This window comes from Pleurodeles waltl, chromosome 11, assembly GCF_031143425.1.
Source record: "Pleurodeles waltl isolate 20211129_DDA chromosome 11, aPleWal1.hap1.20221129, whole genome shotgun sequence".
Lineage (NCBI taxonomy): Eukaryota > Metazoa > Chordata > Amphibia > Caudata > Salamandridae > Pleurodeles > Pleurodeles waltl.
Window position 1 is genome coordinate 34,388,872 of NC_090450.1, and position 20,982 is coordinate 34,409,853.

General features: G+C 44.3%; 1 protein-coding gene across 3 annotated transcripts in view; it reads left to right on the top strand.

The window, feature by feature from the left end:
- The window catches only part of AP2M1 (adaptor related protein complex 2 subunit mu 1), a 174,799-nt gene that overhangs the window by 27,917 nt on the left and 125,900 nt on the right, over positions 1-20,982 (top strand). For 2 of the 3 annotated variants that reach the window (XM_069212940.1, XM_069212941.1), the window contains exon 2: positions 11,566-11,682. In XM_069212940.1, coding sequence (XP_069069041.1) covers positions 11,609-11,682 — 74 coding nt within the window. In that variant the 5' untranslated portion in view covers positions 11,566-11,608. Of the gene's footprint in view, positions 1-8,484; positions 8,509-11,565; positions 11,683-20,982 lie in introns of all 3 variants that reach the window. The other variant, XM_069212943.1, reaches the window with a different exon arrangement.

Below are 20,982 nucleotides of genomic sequence, written 5' to 3' on the forward strand. Positions count from 1 at the left end.
AAAACTAGAGACCTAGGGGAATCCAAGGAGGGGTGACTTGTGTGGCTCGGACCAGGTTCTGTTACCCAGAATCCTTTGCAAACCTCAAAATTTGGCTAAAAAAACACATGTCCCTCACATTTCTGTGGCAGAAAGTTCTGGAATCTGAGAGGAGCTACAAATTTCCTTCCACCCAGCGTTCCCCCAAGTCTCCCGATAAAAATGATACCTCACTTGCGTGGGTAGGCCTAGCGCCGGCGACAGGAAACACCCCAAAGCGCAACGTGGACACATCCTAAATTTTGGAAAAAAACAGAGGTGTTTTTTGCAAAGTGCCTACCTGTAGATTTTGGCCTCTAGCTCAGCCGGCACCTAGGGAAACCTACCAAACCTGTGCATTTCTGAAAACTAGAGACCTAGGGGAATCCAAGGAGGGGTGACTTGCGGGGCTCGGACCAGGTTCTGTTACCCAGAATCCTTTGCAAACCTCAAAATTTGGCTAAAAATACACGTTACTCACATTTCTGTGGCAGAAAGTTCTGGAATCTGAGAGGAGCCACAAATTTCCTTCTACCCAGCGTTCCCCCAAGTCTCCCGATAAAAATGATACCTCACTTGTGTGGGTAGGCCTAGCGCCCGCGACAGGATATGCCCCAAAACACAACGTGGACATATCACAGAAAACAGAGCTGTTTTTAGCAAAGTGACTACCTGTAGATTTTGGCCTCTAGCTCAGCCGCCACCTAGGGAAACCTACCAAACCTGTGCATTTCTGAAAACTAGAGACCTAGGGGAATCCAAGGAGGGGTGACTTGCGGGGCTCGGACCAGGTTCTGTTACCCAGAATCCTTTGCAAATCTCAAAATTTGGCTAAAAAAACACATGTTCCTCACATTTCTGTGGCAGAAAGTTCTGGAATCTGAGAGGAGCCACAAATTTCCTTCCACCCAGCGTTCCCCCACGTCTCCCGATAAAAATGATACCTCACTTGTGTGGGTAGGCCTAGCGCCCGCGACAGGATATGCCCCAAAACACAACGTGGACACATCACAGAAAACAGAGCTGTTTTTAGCAAAGTGACTACCTGGAGATTTTGGCCTCTAGCTCAGCCGCCACCTAGGGAAACCTACCAAACCTGTACATTTCTGAAAACTAGAGACCTAGGGGAATCCAAGGAGGGGTGACTTGTGTGGCTCGGACCAGGTTCTGTTACCCAGAATCCTTTGCAAACCTCAAAATTTGGCTAAAAAAACACATGTCCCTCACATTTCTGTGGCAGAAAGTTCTGGAATCTGAGAGGAGCTACAAATTTCCTTCCACCCAGCGTTCCCCCAAGTCTCCCGATAAAATTGATACCTCACTTGCGTGGGTAGGCCTAGCGCCGGCGACAGGAAACACCCCAAAGCGCAACGTGGACACATCCTAAATTTGGAAAAAAACAGAGGTGTTTTTTGCAAAGTGCCTACCTGTAGATTTTGGCCTCTAGCTCAGCCGGCACCTAGGGAAACCTACCAAACCTGTGCATTTCTGAAAACTAGAGACCTAGGGGAATCCAAGGAGGGGTGACTTGCGGGGCTCGGACCAGGTTCTGTTACCCAGAATCCTTTGCAAACCTCAAAATTTGGCTAAAAATACACGTTACTCACATTTCTGTGGCAGAAAGTTCTGGAATCTGAGAGGAGCCACAAATTTCCTTCTACCCAACGTTCCCCCAAGTCTCCCGATAAAAATGATACCTCACTTGCTTGGGTAGGCCTAGCGCCGGCGACAGGAAACACCCCAAAGCGCAACGTGGACACATCCTAAATTTTGGAAAAAAACAGAGGTGTTTTTTGCGAAGTGCCTACCTGTAGATTTTGGCCTCTAGCTCAGCCGGCACCTAGGGAAACCTACCAAACCTGTGCATTTCTGAAAACTAGAGACCTAGGGGAATCCAAGGAGGGGTGACTTGCGGGGCTCGGACCAGGTTCTGTTACCCAGAATCCTTTGCAAACCTCAAAATTTGGCTAAAAATACACGTTACTCACATTTCTGTGGCAGAAAGTTCTGGAATCTGAGAGGAGCCACAAATTTCCTTCTACCCAGCGTTCCCCCAAGTCTCCCGATAAAAATGATACCTCACTTGTGTGGGTAGGACTAGCGCCCACGAAAGGAAAGGGCCCAAAACACAACGTGGACACATCACATTTTTTTATAAAAAGCAGTGCCTACCTGTGGATTTTGGCCTGTAGCTCAGCCGACACCTGAGGAAACCTAGCAAACCAGTGCATTTTGAAAACTAGAAACCCAGGGGAATCCAAGATGGGGTGACTTGCGGGGCTCTGACCAGGTTATGTTACCCAGAATCCTTTGCAAACATCAAAATTTGGCCCAAAAAACACTTTTTCCTCTCATTTCGGTGACAGAAAGTTCTGGAATCTGAGAGGAGCCACAAATTTCCTTCCACCCAGCGTTCCCCTAAGTCTCTCGATAAAAATGGTACATCACTTCTGTGGGTAGGCCTAGCGGCCACAAAAGGAAATGGCCCAAAACACAACGTGGACACAACATATTTTTTCACAGAAAACAGAGGTGTTTTTTGCAAGGTGCCTACCTGTGGTGTTTGGCCTGTAGCTCAGCCGGCCCCAGGGGGGGGGGGGGGGGGGGGGGGGGGGGCAGAAATGCCCTAAAATAAATTTGCCCCCCCAACCCCCATCCCCCCCCCCCGGAGCGACCCTTGCCTACGGGGTCGCTCCCCCTGCGTGACATTGGCGCCAAAAAACAAATCCCCGGTGCCTAGTGGTTTCTGCCCCCTTGGGGGCAGATTGACCTAAAATTGGCCAATCTGCCCCCAGGGGGGCAGAAATGGTCTAAATACAATTTGCCCCCCCAGGGGAGCGACCCTTGCCTGATGGGTCGCTCCCCATCTCTAAAAAAAGAAACAACAAAAAAAAAAACACAAAAAAAAAAATTTGCCCTGGTGCCTAGAGTGTTCTGCCACCCCCGGGGGGCAGTTCGGCCTAATAATAGGCCGATCTGTCCCCCGGGGGGGCAGAAATGGCCTAAAATAAATTTAACCCCCACCCCCCCCCCCCCGGGAGCGACCCTTGCCTACGGGGTCGCTCCCCCTGCGTGACATTGGCGCCAAAAAACAAATCCCCGGTGCCTAGTGGTTTCTGCCCCCTTGGGGGCAGATTGACCTAAAATTGGCCAATCTGCCCCCAGGGGGGCAGAAATGGTCTAAATACAATTTGCCCCCCCAGGGGAGCGACCCTTGCCTTATGGGTCGCTCCCCATCTCTAAAAAAAGAAACAACAAAAAAAAAAAACACAAAAAAAAAATTGCCCTGGCGCCTAGAGTGTTCTGCCCCCCCCCGGGGGCAGTTCGGCCTAATAATAGGCCGATCTGTCCCCCGGGGGGGCAGAAATGGCCTAAAATAAATTTGCCCCCCCAACCTCCACCCCCCCCCCCCCCCCCGGGAGCGACCCTTGCCTACGGGGTCGCTCCCCCTGCGTGACATTGGCGCCAAAAAACAAATCCCCGGTGCCTAGTGGTTTCTGCCCCCTAGGGGGCAGATTGACCTAAAATTGGCCAATCTGCCCCCAGGGGGGCAGAAATGGTCTAAATACAATTTGCCCCCCCAGGGGAGCGACCCTTGCCTGATGGGTCGCTCCCCATCTCTAAAAAAAGAAACAACAAAAAAAAAAAACACAAAAAAAAAATTGCCCTGGCGCCTAGAGTATTCTGCCCCCCCACCGGGGGCAGTTCGGCCTAAAAATAGGCCGATCTGTCCCCCGGGGGGGCAGAAATGGCCTAAAATAAATTTGCCCCCCCAACCGGCACACCCCCCCCCCCCCCGGGAGCGACCCTTGCCTACGGGGTCTCTCCCCCTGCGTGACATTGGCGCCAAAAAACAAATCCCCGGTGCCTTGTGGTTTCTGCCCCCTTGGGGGCAGATTGACCTAAAATTGGCCAATCTGCCCCCAGGGGGGCAGAAATGGTCTAAATACAATTTGCCCCCCAAGGGGAGCGACCCTTGCCTGATGGGTCGCTCCCCATCTCTAAAAAAAGAAACAACAACAAAAAAAAAACACACAAAAAAAATTGCCCTGGCGCCTAGAGTGTTCTGCCCCCCCCCCGGGGGCAGTTCGGCCTAATAATAGGCCGATCTGTCCCCCGGGGGGGCAGAAATGGCCTAAAATAAATTTGCCCCCCCACCCCCCCCCCCCCCCGGAGCGACCCTTGCCTACGGGGTCGCTCCCCCTGCGTGACATTGGCGCCAAAAAACAAATCCCCGGTGCCTAGTGGTTTCTGCCCCCTTGGGGGCAGATTGACCTAAAATCGGCCAATCTGCCCCCAGGGGGGCAGAAATGGTCTAAATACAATTTGCCCCCCAGGGGAGCGACCCTTGCCTGATGGGTCGCTCCCCATCTCTAAAAAAAGAAACAACAAAAAAAAAAAACACAAAAAAAAAATTGCCCTGGCGCCTAGAGTGTTCTGCCCTCCCCCGGGGGCAGTTCGGCCTAATAATAGGCCGATCTGTCCCCCGGGGGGGCAGAAATGGCCTAAAATAAATTTGCCCCCCCAACCTCCACCCCCCCCCCCCCCCCCGGGAGCGACCCTTGCCTACGGGGTCGCTCCCCCTGCGTGACATTGGCGCCAAAAAACAAATCCCCGGTGCCTAGTGGTTTCTGCCCCCTAGGGGGCAGATTGACCTAAAATTGGCCAATCTGCCCCCAGGGGGGCAGAAATGGTCTAAATACAATTTGCCCCCCCAGGGGAGCGACCCTTGCCTGATGGGTCGCTCCCCATCTCTAAAAAAAGAAACAACAAAAAAAAAAAACACACAAAAAAAAAATTGCCCTGGCGCCTAGAGTGTTCTGCCCCCCCACCGGGGGCAGTTCGGCCTAAAAATAGGCCGATCTGTCCCCCGGGGGGACAGAAATGGCCTAAAATAAATTTGCCCCCCCAACCGGCACACCCCCCCCCCCCCGGGAGCGACCCTTGCCTACGGGGTCGCTCCCCCTGCGTGACATTGGCGCCAAAAAACAAATCCCCGGTGCCTTGTGGTTTCTGCCCCCTTGGGGGCAGATTGACCTAAAATTGGCCAATCTGCCCCCAGGGGGGCAGAAATGGTCTAAATACAATTTGCCCCCCCAGGGGAGCGACCCTTGCCTGATGGGTCGCTCCCCATCTCTAAAAAAAGAAACAACAAAAAAAAAAAACACACAAAAAAAATTGCCCTGGCGCCTAGAGTGTTCTGCCCCCCCCCACCCGGGGGGGCAGAAATGGCCTAAAATAAATTTGCCCCCCCACCCCCCCCCCCCCCCCGGAGCGACCCTTGCCTACGGGGTCGCTCCCCCTGCGTGACATTGGCGCCAAAAAACAAATCCCCGGTGCCTAGTGGTTTCTGCCCCCTTGGGGGCAGATTGACCTAAAATCGGCCAATCTGCCCCCAGGGGGGCAGAAATGGTCTAAATACAATTTGCCCCCCAGGGGAGCGACCCTTGCCTGATGGGTCGCTCCCCATCTCTAAAAAAAAAAAAAAAAAAGAACCAAAAAAAAAACACAAAAAAAAAAATTACCCTGGCGCCTAGAGGTTTCTTCCCCCCCTGGGGGCAGATCGGCCTAATAATAGGCCGATCTGCCCCCAGGGGGGGCAGAAAAGGCCTTCCCAAAAAATTGCCCCCCCTGGGAGCGACCCTTGCCAAAGGGGTCGCTTTGTTGCGTGACATTCGCGCGCAAAAACAAACTCCCTGGTGTCTAATGGTTTCTGCCCCCCTTGGGGGCAGATTGGCCTTATCAAAATAGGCCAATCTGCCCCTAAGGGGGGCAGAAATGGCCTAAATATATATTGCCCCGTAGGGGAGCGACCCTTGCCTAAGGGATCGCTCCCCACCTAAAAAAAAAAGAATTCATCACAAAAAAAAAAAAAAAATGGTCCCTGGTGCCTAGAGGTTTCTGCCCCCCCTGGGGGCAGATCGGCCTAATAATAGGCCAATCTGCCCCCAGGGGGGGCAGAAAAGGCCTTCCTAAAAAAATGCCCCCCTTGGAGCGACCCTTGCCCAAGGGGTCGCTCCCTTTTGCCAATTTCAAGAAAAAAAAAAAAATCCCTGGTGTCTAGTGGGGTTTCAAAAGCCGGATTGCAAGCAATCCAGCTTTTGAAACCTGTGAGAGACTTCAAAGGGAAGGAAATACATTTCCTTCCCTTTGAAGCCTCTCGGGGCCTCCCCCATGGGATTGAAAAAGAAATGCAAAAGCATTTCTTTTTCAATCGCGCTGGAAGCTCTGCTTCCAGCGCGATGGGGGAGACCCTGTGACTAATCAGCGCGCGCTCGCGCGCTGACGTCACAGGGGGGGTTGGGGGGGGTCGGGGGTGGGAGGGGAAGGGCTTCCCCTTCCATCCCTGACTTGGGGGGGTGGGGGGGAACCCCACAGAGGGAGCGAGAGCGCTCCCTCTGGGCTGTGTGCCGAGGACGTAGTGGTTACGTCCTCGGCACAGCAGCACTGTGCCGCAGGACGTAACCACTACGTCCGCGGCACAGAAGGGGTTAAACTCTATGCTGGTAAAACTGCTGATAAGTAGGGGTATACTTGCTTTAATGACTTGGATTTGTGTGAAAAGGCTTTTGCTTAGCTTTGGGAAGCTGCTCGTCCCAGTCTTGATGTTTTTCTAGATAGTCCTGTATTTATCTCCACTGAGATAAACCATCATGCATGAGCAGTGGGGGAGGTCTGTCGTTTGATTTGACACCCCCCCCCCCACAAAAATAAGACATAAGGGGGACAAACAGTGTACCCACTTTCCGTGTGGAAGTTGACACTTCACTCAGCATAGGTAGTATTGAGTATGGCGACAATGTGATTTTATTTCAAGGATTGAGATTTTTTTTTTACCTGAGACAATATTTCTTATCGACTTTCCCCGGAAAACGTTAATTCATTCCCCATAAACTGGGGACTTTCCCTTCATGTCTAAGTCATGGTTGTGAGATGGGTAGATTGTGAACTGGGGAAGGGGTGGAGTGGCAGGGTTGAGTGATGGGGTGTTCATTTGTGCACCTATGGTTTGTGTTTTTGCCTGTAGAAACCCAGTCATTTGATTGGATAAACCGTTGCCTTGTGGCTTTGCTATTTCTCCTTTCAGACTAATATTAGAAATTGATCAAGTAAATCGTCTGAGTTGAATATACTCAGAGTGTATATTTTGTCAGTTACAACCATTAAAAGCTTTGGGCCCGGCTGGGTTGTGTAACTTTATGCTTAAATGATAACCTGTTAATTTTTAGTAGTTTATGGTGCGGTTGATCAGACAGGGAAATTGTGTGGTGGCTGATTGGATTCCTAATTCAAATTCCGAAAAGGGGTGAATTAGATAGTCCTAAACTTTCAGATACCCCCACCCTCCATACTTTCCGCTAAGTGATTACTGCAGTTGATGGAGTTGTCAAGCATTGCTCCTCTACCCATTTCAAGTTCTGTAATGGAATGTCCAGAATGCACATTGCAGCGGTGGTGCCAATGGCGAGCAGTGCAGCATTGCTGGATGTCACTGTAGCGCATGTAACAATATTGTGGCATAAGTTGCGGCCGAGGGGGAGCAAACACTGTCTTGTCCTTTTGGTAAGTTGTACCCAGGTAGATGGATAACTTTGTTACTGGAAAAATCACACTTCTGTTGGAGGAATGCTGCCTCTTCTAATTACTTTGTTAGTGGCTTGGAGCAGGAGCTTAAAAAATCACACCCTTTCCTCATAAAATTAGTAGGTTTCTTCAGCCTTAATATATTATATATCATTCTGCCAATGTACTTCAGTTGCACCATGCCTTGAATCTACTGGCTGTCTTTGAATCTACAAACTAACTATTGATCCGACCCAAACTCAAACCTTGACTTTTCTATCCCTAGAATATTAAAGAGGATGGTATAGGAACTATACAATCCCAGACAAAACCATATAAACACCTATGCATTTTGTTCAATTATGTGGAATTGTGGCTTATGGCAAGAAGCTCAAAAAGCTGTCAAAATAGTCTAGAGTGCTTCCTATTCAATGTCTCCACCTATTAAGACCCCTAATAGGTGAAATTAAACTATCTTCTGCACAGAGTTGAGTCATCCATTATATGGAGAAATCTCGATGCAATCTATTTCCTCTGATTTTTATCAAATGTCCCCTTAGTGTGATGTGCTCCACTTAAATTTTTTATTTTTTTTTATCTTAGGGCAGTCTTACCGGCATTTAGAACCAAAAGTAACTTGGTTATTGATGTGTTTTCGAATAAGATCAGCGACAAAGTGTCCTGAGATCAGCATTGTCCAAAACTTGGAGCTGATGGTAATAGCCAGACATTTCCATGTTATTCTTGACGTGAAAACCTCAGCATTTTTACACATTTCTGATTTGGTCTTGTGAAAACTGTGAGGTTGTTAGGGTCATGAGATGATTGAGTATATATTGATACAGTGCACCGCACTTTATAAATTCAGATGTCTACCGCAGTCACTGTTTTTTTTTTTTTTAGGTCGAGCATAGCAGTGCCAGATAGGTATGTATCTGTACTTTTAACCACGCCCACCTCATGCCCATCACTATTGCTTGTTCAGGGGCTTGCCTTTCAAAAATCATTTATTTTCGTTGGTAAATGGTTTACAATTGTTCCTCCTTGGGGCTGTTTGGTTACTGCTTTAGCCTTAGACCCTGTTACATGGATAATTGCACTTTTGCCAATAACTTTGACTGCGAGCAAACTTCTTTTTAGGGTCGAGCCTGCGTTGCATGCGCTCGCGCATGCCTATCGCAGCGAGACTCTTTTGTATTTAGAAAAGGGCTCAGAGCCCTGTCAACTTCACGTCAGTGTTTTTTATTGGTTCGTGGACCTGCCTAATAAAATCTGCTTGCTTTCATTAGTCGAATGCAAGCATAACTCATTCCTTTTCCGGTCGCTAGCCCTCCTCGAGCGCAGCGACCAAGTACAGAAAACATGCGAGGCTCGCTGTTTTCCATCAGGCTCGTGGACTTCTTTTTCTCTAATTTACGAGCGCGATCTCGCTTGGCAGAAGTGGAGCGCTTTACATAGTTAATTTCACTTTTTCGGGTTATGTACTAAATGCACTTTTGCCCGATAGGTGAAAAGTCGGGTTAGGAGTTTACAGCGCGATCAGCTCTAACATGAGCAAACGTGAGACCCGTTGCATTGTAAATGCTTGTTTCCTTTTGTCTCTCTCCTTGGCGCTCACGGTGGCTGCAGCACTTTGAATCGGCTCGCTTACGTCAACTATTTTACTTTTTATTTTCAGTTTGTGGCAAGAAAAGTCCAGGTAGGAATTTACAACGCCAATAGCTCTAACTCCAGCAAATGCGAGACCCATTGCATTGCAAACGCTTGTTTTTCTTTCCAGTGAGTATTGTTCGACTACGGCTATTTCCTGCTTCATGCGTCCTGGAGAAATGATTGCTGTTAGGTGCTCGTAACATTTGTAAATGCCTGTACATGAATCTAAGTAATTGGTACATATTTTTACATCTGATGTATGTTTTTAGGGGTAGTGTGTTATACCGATGTGTTTGTTTTCTTGTGGTAAAATCTGTGCTGGGGAAATTGTTTGCCCCCCAGATAGTGTTCGTTTTCTTCCGTGGTGCCCATGTGGGGTCTCTGTTGCTGGGGCACCGTCTTTTCAGTTCTGGGCTATCATAGGAGAAAGTGATATATTGTGATCGGGGTTGGTCTGTTTACTTTCGTGGCACCTACTTAAAGGACCCGAGTAGAAGATCTGAAGAAAGCCCAAAGTAGGAATACAGTTGGTTTGATAGGAAAACGTAGTTTGAGTAATATTTTGAGAAGTTGTCAGTTTCCCAGTTCACAGCGCGTCCAGAGTAAACTATTATTTTTACTTCCATCCCCTATTTTTATCAAGCTCACAAAAACGGCGCATCACCTTTTCAACATTCATTTTTTGTTTCTCCATATATTTTTTTAATTAACCAGACCTTTCTCTTCAGGCTTTTTCAGCGTTTTGATTTTTTTAGGGTTTACTTTGCTTAATCCGGATAGTAAATATAAAAACATTACCTCCTTGATTGAAAGTGTAATTTTTTTCTTTCCTCAGCCGAACAGTGAGATGAAGGTTGGTGGGCTTTGGCAGATAGGCTGTCTGCGTTTGCTGGCACCACTGAAATCCCGAGGGCTCAAAGGCTGGGTTCATAAACGGAGCCTTTTGTTCCAAGCGCGTTTTTTTCGCTCCTTTGTGTGCTTTGTCACCGCTCACCGTTTGTGCTTGAAATGTGCAGAGTCCCTGAGCTGCTGGGGCTGAAGTTGGAAGGGATTGACACCTGTTAGTAGGGAGAGCACGTTGGATGTCAAATGATCAGACTCTTAATAACAACTTTAAGGAAACCTTTGTTTTCGCGCTGGGGTTCTACACGCGCTTAATGCTGAAAGACATATTTTGTATTTTTCAGGAATAACCGAATAAGTCTGTAAACTTGAGCGTTAATTCTGTGATTTGCTGCTGGTCTTTTCTCTCGTATTTTACCCCCCCCCCCCCCCTTCTTCTTTTTCACAAAGACACTACACGAATACGTGCATTACATGCAGAAAAACAAAACTGAGAGGCCAGGAAACCCACCAGCATTTTTTGGTTTCCTTCCTCCATATCTATTTCCTGTTGGAAATGGATTTGGTGGTGGGGGAGGTACTTAGGGCGTTTCTCTTGCTTCCTTCTCTCCTTCTAGTCTCCTCCTCCTCCATTAATTCAGATTTTTGGAGCTCGTCCAGGGGAAAGGGCCAAGAGTGCTGACGAGTCTCCTGTAGCCTCGGTTTCTCCTCGTCACGAGTCACTGTGCCTCAGCTCCTTGTGGTGGGAGACACATTCTTCATTTTTATGAAGATGCATTCCTTCTGGGTGATCACTTTAGTTCTTCTTGTTCAAGGTTGTGCAGATGGATACAAGCTACATACTATGAGATTCTGAAAAAGTGCTAGATGCCGCATTTTTATTCTTGTTTTAAACATTTTAGGCACTTAAAAATAATGTAGCTTAGCACATGCTCATGTCTGTGCTGTTGCTGTGTTTAACAATTCCCTGAAGAATAGAGTTGCTCTGATTTTTAATTAATAGTTCTGGTCCCACCCTAGGAAGGGAGATGCGGTCCTGCCTTACCAGAAGAGAAAGAACGAAGCGCACACTATTTTAAACTGATGTTACTTAATGTATTGACAGGCTATCCTGTTGTCTCTGGAGCAAGTGTAATGAATTGTACTAGGTGCTATACATATTGATGCAGATGTACATCATGACGTACGCTGTTTAAGTAGCCGTTATTGGGTCTCTAGCTCAGCATCCCTACTTTTTTGCTTACGTGGCATTACCGTCCTCTGCCATACATATCTGGGTGCAAAGTCAGTATTTTACCACGCAAACAGCATTCATCCTTCACAAAGACCCCTTTTCATAAAGAGCCCTAATTTCAGATAGCAGGCTTCTCGTGCGCTTCTAGTTTTCAGTAAAATAATTTGTTTATGGTTTGCTTTTGTGAATGCACGTTTCATTTGAAACACTTTGTTTTTCACTGCTGTAACTTTGTTTTCCTTTCTGTTTAACAGATCTAATTTAACAACTATGGGAAGAGAAAACTAAGGGTTCACCATGATTGGAGGGCTGTTCATTTACAACCACAAGGGAGAGGTCCTCATCTCCCGGGTCTACAGGGATGACATTGGGTGAGTACTTGGTGCAATCTCCTTTTAAGTCGTACATCTCGAACCAGCCCCCTCTTAAACATTGTCTGCCAGCAACGTCTGTTTGGGAGGCCGAGCTGTGCTGGGAGAACTACAGTGGTTAGAATTTGCGTAGTAATGCCCACCCAGATATTAATTTGTTCCTTGTGGCTTGGAAAATTGTAGAATGACTGAGCTCCATGAAGCGGTGGTAGGTATTGTTACAAAGATGATCTCTTCACTACTGGAGAAACTCCATACTTTGTTTTGCTTTCACTAGGTAGTTAATTTCAGTCCTTGCCCGTAGAAATAAAACGTGAGACAGCTGGAGGTATTGGCTATTCATTTGTAAGGGCAGAGATACTGCCCCCTGCTGGTGAGGCTTGGGCTGCTTAAACCTCTATGCTGAATTCATAGCAACTGGTGGTATTGTTGGTAACTGTCTCGGGGAAAGTCTGAAACGGAAAGCTGAAGGCAGCCTTTTGTAAAAGTATGCTAAACCCAACTTATTCACCAAGTGTTCTTCAAGGGCAAGTCTTTCGCTTTTGGGTTTGAAACATCCTCTTCTGCCTTGAGTGCCGCCTGCGGCTGGGCTTAACCACAACTTTACAAATGCATGACTATCGACATATAAAATAGTAGTAAAATGCTATCTGTACCTGAACTTTGTTCTGCATATCTAGAACTACCCCTCTATAACTGTAAAGCCACAGCTGCGCTTCTGCTCAGATGGTGCAAAGGTTTCCGGACACTTTTGCTTTCCTGATGTATTTCACCTGTCTGACTTTATTTACCCCTTGCTTTCCAAGTGGTTACTAGTTTACCTTTAAAAACGTCAGGGAAGCCTCACATTGCAAAAGCATATATCGGTAGAAGAAAATAAGTCATTTAGCGTTACTGCTCAGCTTTAGTTCTGATTTTGCATTACTCCAGGGAACAGCCCCTGGAAGAAGAAAGGAAATGTAAGAAAAATATAGGAAAAAAGGCGAGAAAAGGAGAAAGCACAGAGTTAGAATGAGACGGCGACTGAGGGTGTAGTGGTGGAAGAAAGGCTTTGAGATAGAATGAAAACTAGGTAGCTTTGAAAATGTGCAACCTCAGCCCTCAGTAGCAATTGAGGTGGGCTCCTAAGAAAAAATTAACTCTTTCACTTATTTCTATTTTAAAAACTAAAGAGTGGTCTGTTGGCTGTGTCAATATTTCATCCACAAGTTGGCATTCTTCATCCCCTGAGTCCTCACCCAGTACGGACACCTTGTACCAGATTTTCTCACCTATACTAGGTATCCGTACCAGGTGAGAACTCAGTGAAGAAATGTGGCACATTGTGGATGAGAGTCCACTAAAAAAAAACAGGATCTTTTACTCCTATTTTAAATAAACAGATGTCCTTCCCCCTTTCGCGTTTTGATCAAGGTTAGTGATTCACTTGCCTTGATAATGAAATAGTGGGATACCTCTCCTTTTTGTTTCTTAATAGTTATATATAGGGGATTGAGATTTATTTTCCTTATTTCCCTCCTTGTCATGTGACACCATTTGTTTGGATTTGTTGCTTCCTCCTCAGTGTGCTTGCATGCCTCTATTGGATGTGCCTGGTATTTTTCTTTAAGCCCCTTCTCCTGACGAATCTTTCAAATTTTTGTTCTTCCCTTTTTACTGTCTTAGTTCGCTGCTGCTGGCACCCTCACTGGGGCTCGTTTTGGTAACTCCACCATCCTTTTAACTCTGCCAGCTCCCCGTCCTACTCCTGGTGCTCCAGGAAAGGTGATGATTCATTTCTAGTGACTGCAAAGAATGAGTGAAAAGAAACAATACCAAACCTAGTACCGAGGACAGAAAAAATGGGCATCAACATTCAGAAAGCGGTCTCTGATCATCCCCACTGTGTAGGAAGCCTGTTTTTGGCTTTAATAATCTCTTCACTAACGCTGATAGGGTGCCAGAATGGGAGTGGGTTGTAACTGGGGTGTCATAAGTCCATTAGTAGTTTACAGATATAGTCTGTGAGTGTTAAGTCTTTAATACTGGGAAACAGTTACATACTGGTCTCAGCGGATAATTTGGGATTTTGTTTCCTGCACATTATCTCTGTCAAGCTACATAGATGGCTCCTTAGCTTTTACTCTGTGTGAAGCAGTCATTTGGTTCCGAATAATGTAGTTTTTTAAATGTAAGCGATCAAGTTTGATGAACTTGAATGAGAAACCACCATTTATGGCAGAGATTTTGGGTTAAGTTGTTCGAATGTAGTGTTTTTAGCTGCCAGAAGGGTGTGTATCTTCTCAGGATAGTACTGTCACTTTTTCTGTATGTCTGTGTGGAACTGACCACGTGGGATCAGCGTTTTTAAGGATCTCTTAATCACACCTACTGCCTAGCCTACATTAACATTGGCAGATATATTTGAGACAAAAACAGCAAAGATATGGCAAACCTTCATGGCTTTTATATCTTCACAATAGTCCCAGTCTGCTCACCGCCTTAATCCACTCTGTTTGGCCAGAAGCCACAGACTGGTAATGCGCTTCCTCTTCTGATTCCTTTCAACTTAAAATGATTTTGGCTAACCTAGCTCACTCTGGACTGGAAGATCACTCTTAAATTCGCTCTTTAGGTCGAGCATAGCAGCGTGCAAGTGCTGCTTTTCTGACGTGTTGGTATGTATCTGTGCTTTTAACAACGCCCATCACTAACACTGGCTTGCCCTTCAAAAATCTTTGACATTGGTAAATGGTTTACGTTTGTCCCTCCTTGGGGAGGTTTTGTTAGCGCCTTGGCCATCGCCCCGGTTACTTGGCTAATTGCTCTTTTGCCGATAGGTTTGACTGCGAGCAAACTTTTTTCCTTTTGTGTGTCTACACGCTGATGCTCGTGATGGCCGTGGTGCTTTGAATCAGCTTGCTTATGTGAAACTGTTTTACTTTTCATTTTAAATTTGTGGCAAGAAAAGTCCGGTTAGGAGTTTACAACGCTAATAGCTCTAACTCGAGCAAATGCGAGACCCATTGTATTGCAAATGCATGTTTATATTATGCTTTCAAGCTAATTATGATGGCACTCCCATACCAATAGATACTGATCAGGACACACAAAGAAAAGTGTAATTTCCCTTCTGTAATTAGGATTATATCCTAGTTTTCTTTAATTTTATGACTATTGTAAAGTTGATTTGTTTGGAATTGGCTCTAGAAGTTCCTTTAAAGTCTCTAGGCTTCATCATTGCAAATGTTTGGCTGTCCAAGAAATGATGTTGGCTAAGCCATCGTGTGAGTCTTATCTTTCCATATGATTTTTTGACAGTTTCTACAGATCGACAAGGTTTAAAGCACCCCTAACTGCTTCTAGTGAAGAGGTTAATCAAGTATGTTGGAAAGCTGTTCTAACGTTTGACACGTGTGCTGTGATGAAAATATGCTCCAATTGTTCTTCCAAACTACTCTTTCAGTGAAGAGGGCGGTCCTATCAAAAATACGCTTTCTATTGAACACAGCAAGGATACATTTTTATTGAAAATAAAAAGTGGTTTGGTTTAAAATTCTTTTCAGCGGCTGGTGATTAGAAGACGTTGTTGCTTTTTGCCACTTACTGGGATCAAGACCCTTTACTTATTCAGAATACATTTTCCCTTTTTTGTTTTGGGGAATAGTAGTTCACAAGATATTTCTGCAAACTTTTCTTCAAAGACCAAGTTCTTTCCTCTCTGTCTTGCAAAGATGAGATGAGTCTCCTAACTGGAAATTAAAATTACACAATCTTCTTAAAATGACCACTTCTTTCAGGGAAATACCTTTCAAAAGTTGGCTTGGCTTGTTTGTTGACAACTTGTGTCCCTTTTTTCTTGTGGAGTGCCTCTATTGGTGGATGGCTTTTTTTCGTCCTTCAAATTGACTGCACGTATTCGAGAGGCTGTCACGTCTGATCTTCAAAACTCTTGGGACTTCAATTGTTGGAATGGATCAAATGCCTACTTTCATCCTACTCTTACATGTCTTTCTAGAGACCATTTTTCTACTCCTTACTGTCCCAAACTACTAAAGAGTTTTTGACCTAAATGATCCTCTCATTAATGGCTTCTTAAACATCAGGCTTTAACAGAGGGAAGCAATTAGGCTCCAGTCTCCAGGGTAAAGAATTAACGAGTCGGACACTCTGTCTTTTTAAAGTGTCTATGTGATGTAATGTTTTAGATCAGTTAAGGCATCTTTAATCATGCTTCATGGCTTTGATGAATTTGATAGTTGTGTAACTTGTAATTTCGATTGTTGCTTTGCTACTGGTGACAAAATCTAAAATGCCAAAGGCCAGAAATGACAGCCCACCTGAATGCATCAGGCTCATCAATTTCTCCCTCTCACTGCTATATCTTCTGTTACTCCTCCCAACAACTTTTATGCAAGCCAGCCCTCTCTCAAATCATTGCACTGCTGAAAATGCCCAGTTCTTTCCTGTTGTCCTTGGGCTGTTTCAGACTGATACACGGGATCCCCTCTAATAACCGTCTGAAGACTGTTATGAATGCTCATCTTAAAGACTATCCTTGAGGGTTCTGTGCATTGAGAAGCAAAGGGAACAAATGAAAGCTGAGAAAATACACTCTTCCATGGTAGCCTTTTTTTACACTACTGCTTTGCAGTCTTTGCTTGCCTTAACCTATATATTCCTACCGAATTGGCTCACTTAGATCTGTAGGGTAAGTGGAACCATTCTCCAGTGCTTCATCTTTTTAGCTAACAGATTTTGCCAGATCATACTTACTTTCTGGCTCTGATAGGCAACAACCATCTCAAGTACCGTTTCACAAGGGCGATTGTATCAGGGCTTAACATCTCCTTGAGCTTCCTCAGCAAATGCAAGCTGGGCTATTCTGAGTCTAACTCTGATTTTCCAAGGAGTCTGAGAATAATGTTGGATGTTACGTTGCTTAACAGATGTTCTTTAGAGCTCTGTGTATCAGGACTGATTCACTAAAGGCCCGTAAAAGCCATGGTTTCCTGCTGGGATCCAGAGCTGAACCTATATTAAGGTTTTTGCTGAGCCATCCCATCACACCGCCTTGAATCTATCTCATGTTGATGGGTACATCACAGACTTGTCTCCCAAATTTTGCAATTTTAAACTCACTCTTGATGTCAGCCACTTGTCCCTCCACTATGTCCCCAAAATGTATCTTCTAATTAAGATGTATTTTATGCATACCTGCTATGACTAATCCAGAGGTAAGTCTTCCTTATCATTTAACTGGTGCTCTGCAGTAATTGAATTTATATATTGAGCTCCCTGCAAGAAGAATACCAAGATTTGAGGCCATAGCTATGTGATCCACCTCAGCCTGGACTCCTGGTTATATTTAGAAAAAAGAGGCTAAACCCAGTAACCCCTGGACCCGGGTATGTAAATAGAGCAAAAATGTTTTGGTCCCAAGGGGGAAGTGTAGCCCTTAACTTCCACGGCAAATAAATCTGTGATCCTTATACACGAATAAGGCTGGTCTGTTATACACGTTTTATTCACATAACATTTTGTAGTAATAAAATCAGGAATCCATCTATTTAGGTGCTCCTAAAGTAACAGCGCAGTGAATGTGATTGGCACTTTTTTTTTAATCACGCTAAAGTGTTATGTACAATATGTACAAGATTTTGATTTTAAAAAAAATCAGTGATCTTCAAACGGACCTCTTCAATCCAGTTGTCCAGAAGTCACTATTCATGTCAAACAGTAATCAACAATAAATAATGTTGACGCTGCCACCCCACATACAAGAACCAATCATTAGCGGGTCATCGTCGGGACAGAAGTCTTTTTTTCTCACATTCATTAGGAATTGTTTCTTTGATTAGTAATTACTCTTTCATCAAATTCATTCACGGGAGGACGACGCCAACTTGCATCTCTGCAAGAAATCAATCGCACATCGGGGAGGAATATTATCTGTCATTGAAGTAAAAGCAGACATGATGATTGACTCATGGATATACACTTATTGTTGACTGGGAATAGGATACAGTGGAAAGAAGGTCACATTAAAATACCTTGTGTTCTGAAGGTGCTACCTAGAAAAAAAGACTTCTGTCCTGATGATGATCCTCTAATGATTGGTTCTTGTATATGGGGTCGAAACGTCAACATAAATTATTGTGGATTACTGTTGGTACTGTATGACATTAATAATGACTTTTCTGACACCTGGTTTGAAGGAGTTTTTTTTTTTTTTTTGGAAGATCACTTTATTTTGTTAATTTTTTTTTTTTTACCACAATCTTGTATATATTGTATTTAACACTTTGGCACTTTTTTATTTTTTATCAAACCTTCACCCTGTCGTCACTTTAGGAACACCTAAATAGATTGATTCCTGATTTTATTACGACAAAATGTTATTTGAATAAAAGGTGTTCATAATAGACTAACCTTATTCGTTTATAAGGATCACAGATTTATTTGCCGTGAAAATTAAGGGCTACTCTTCCCCCTTGGGGCCAAAACAAATTTTTTTTTGCTGGACTTTGTTAGGCATTGAATTCAAGACAATTACTTGTTCACAAAAACCTCCATGATCAGGTGCTCATAAACCTCATCGGAGAGATGATCCAATACGTGCAGACCAGCTGCTTATTGTTAATTATCAAAGGCAGAATGTTCATCCTCTAGTGTAGTATTTTCAGTGTTTAAACTTGATAGTTCAGGTTTCTTCTCAGTAGAACTCTTAACTCGCTTCCTTGTCAGGACGTAGACCTGAAGAACTTCAGGAAGGGACTGGAAATTGCTCTCTTTGCAGAGGTGTTTTAGATTGAACTCCATCTCAGGTCTCGTCAGACTGTTTGCTTACTGCTCCAAAGTATTATCATCTTGTGTTTAATTATCACTATACTCCTGTGGGAAAAGTGCTTCCATTCTGTATTCCAGCCTGTAGAAAAGAGAGCCTAGGTATCAAGTATTTAAAAACAAATTTAAAAATCAGGGCAGGATCTTGCTGTAAGTTCTCCAATAATGTATTTTAAAAACTGAGCCAACCAGGTTATAGCCCAGTACATCATGATACAGAAGCAAGTGATATCTGTTTAAAACAGCTATGAACTTTCTGTGTTTTTCTTATTTTTAGACATTGCATAGAAGAATTTGTTTAGCCTCAAATAGTAGAACAGGGTATTTTGCCAATCTCTGGGGATGGGGGGAGAATGTAGTTCGTACAATAAATTGCAAGTACCAGAGTTTTAATAATGATCCCTATAATAACTTCCCTCACAACCAAGGAAAGTAGTAGCCCTCCGACAATAAATATTCTAGCTATTACAGGTTTTTGGTTGACAAGTTCAGAAGCAATGCTGGTCTGTATCACAAGAAAAAATATTTTAAAAAGTGTGTCCTCGACTGAGGCGGGGCTCTGAAAGAATGTTTACCTCTATTGCATAGGTCATTTGCTGGTGTTTTGACCTTAAGGACTGTAATTACTGTCTTGAGGGGAAATTCTCAGATTGACGGTAAAGTTTTTCTCCTCTGCATTACATTTCTTCTTTTTTTTTGTTTTTGCTGTGTAGTACCCACATGAAAATGAAGAAGACTGTGTGGCCAGGGTAGATAAAAATCTTGTGCCCTATCATTATGGGCTTTTCTGGCGCTCTGCCGAACCAATCACCTGTTATAAGAACTTACTGAGTGTAAAGTGAATTAATTTAACCTGATCTTTCTTTGAGTTCGTGCTTTTTTTTTTTTTTTAAGATGTTAGAACCCTGAAACAATGGGCACGTATTTCCTATTTTCGATGACAAGCTCTAATGTTTCAAAATAAAGCACCAATTCAGAGAAATATAATGGTAAATGTGTTGACTTTACTCCATGCAGGCGTATAAAACCGGTGCTCCGCTCTGTGCTGCGGCAGAAAATCCAAACATAATATTGCCCCTTATGTTTTTGGTTTCTTACCTTCTGTAACAGAAGTAGCAATAAGTGGTCCATTCTTCTGCTCTTGTGGTGTTTGGACAGGAAAGAGCAGAGTAGGCTCTAAGAAAGCATCCAAGAAAAGATCATTGGGGGGGGTGCTTAGATGTGTAATGAAGATTGTTGGCATCCAAAAAATATACCTTGGACAGCTTGTGGCGCATTAGACCCTCGTAAAATCATCATTGTTTTTCTAATGCACTTTACATATTGTTTGCTCTCTGAAGACCCTGACTTTTTTTTTTTTGTTGCTCTCAAGCCTATTATAGGTTATTAGTTGTCTGCTATTCCACCTTACTGGATGATGGTAGCGGCCATATTTTCACTCATCTGCTGTCATTGTGACTGTTTACAAAATTCTTTCCTTACAGGTGTAATGTGTGAGGATGGCAGGTTAGGCAGAACATACCAACTCACCTTTAAACTTTTCTATTGGTCCCACATATTTTACTGATGTGGTTGAGATTCTGTGTGTGTGTTCTTCTCACTTGATTTTAATGTAACTGCCTTTTTTTATTCTCTGTGGGTTTTTCACTGTGCAGCTGGCGACCTTTACGCAGGCTTGATGTGCTGTTCATTTTGGCACTAAAGAATGTCTTTGCAAATGAAAGCCAGACATTCTGTACTGTGGACTTTAATTTGCTCCACTTCTGACTGCCCTTGAATGGTCAAATCTTCTGGTGGTGTACAATTTGGTGATCTTCATAATTGAAAGAGCTGAAGTAATGGGACACCGGAGACCAGTCTCAAAAAACTAAGCTATACGATAAATGTGCTATCTGTGCCTTATTGCCCCGTAACCCTGTTATAAAGGAGATCCTGGATAGACGATTCATAATACACATGAGTTGCATAGGAACATTCTGCCATTTTTGGAGGGATATGATGTTTGTACTGTTAAGAATGTTTTTTATAATTCAACCAATCTGTTTTTTCTTCCCCTACGTGAGTACACTTGGGTCTTTCTCAGGGCTGAAAACGTGCAGTTATAAGATTGAGGTACTATGCACCACTGTTTGAAAAAAGAAATATTAAAAGGCGCTGGTTCTGCAACATAAGAATATCCTTGTGGTGAAAAACTTTATTTTTAAACTTGGTCACTGCGGTAGAGGATGCCGATGACTGGAAAACCTGTAACAAAAAAAAGTATTTGCAAAGCCGAAACGGGGCAGGCTGTACAAGCTCTAAATAGGATGAAACATTCAGGAAGAGGAACACATGTTCCTCCGTTTCCCCGCAATTAACACCAAAGTCTGAAGGAAAATGTAAGTGTTAGCAGGTAGTGTCTGCTGTCATCTAATATCGGACCTCATTCCTAGTCTACAACAATCTGGGGGACTGATGGAGGCATGGTGCAGGGGA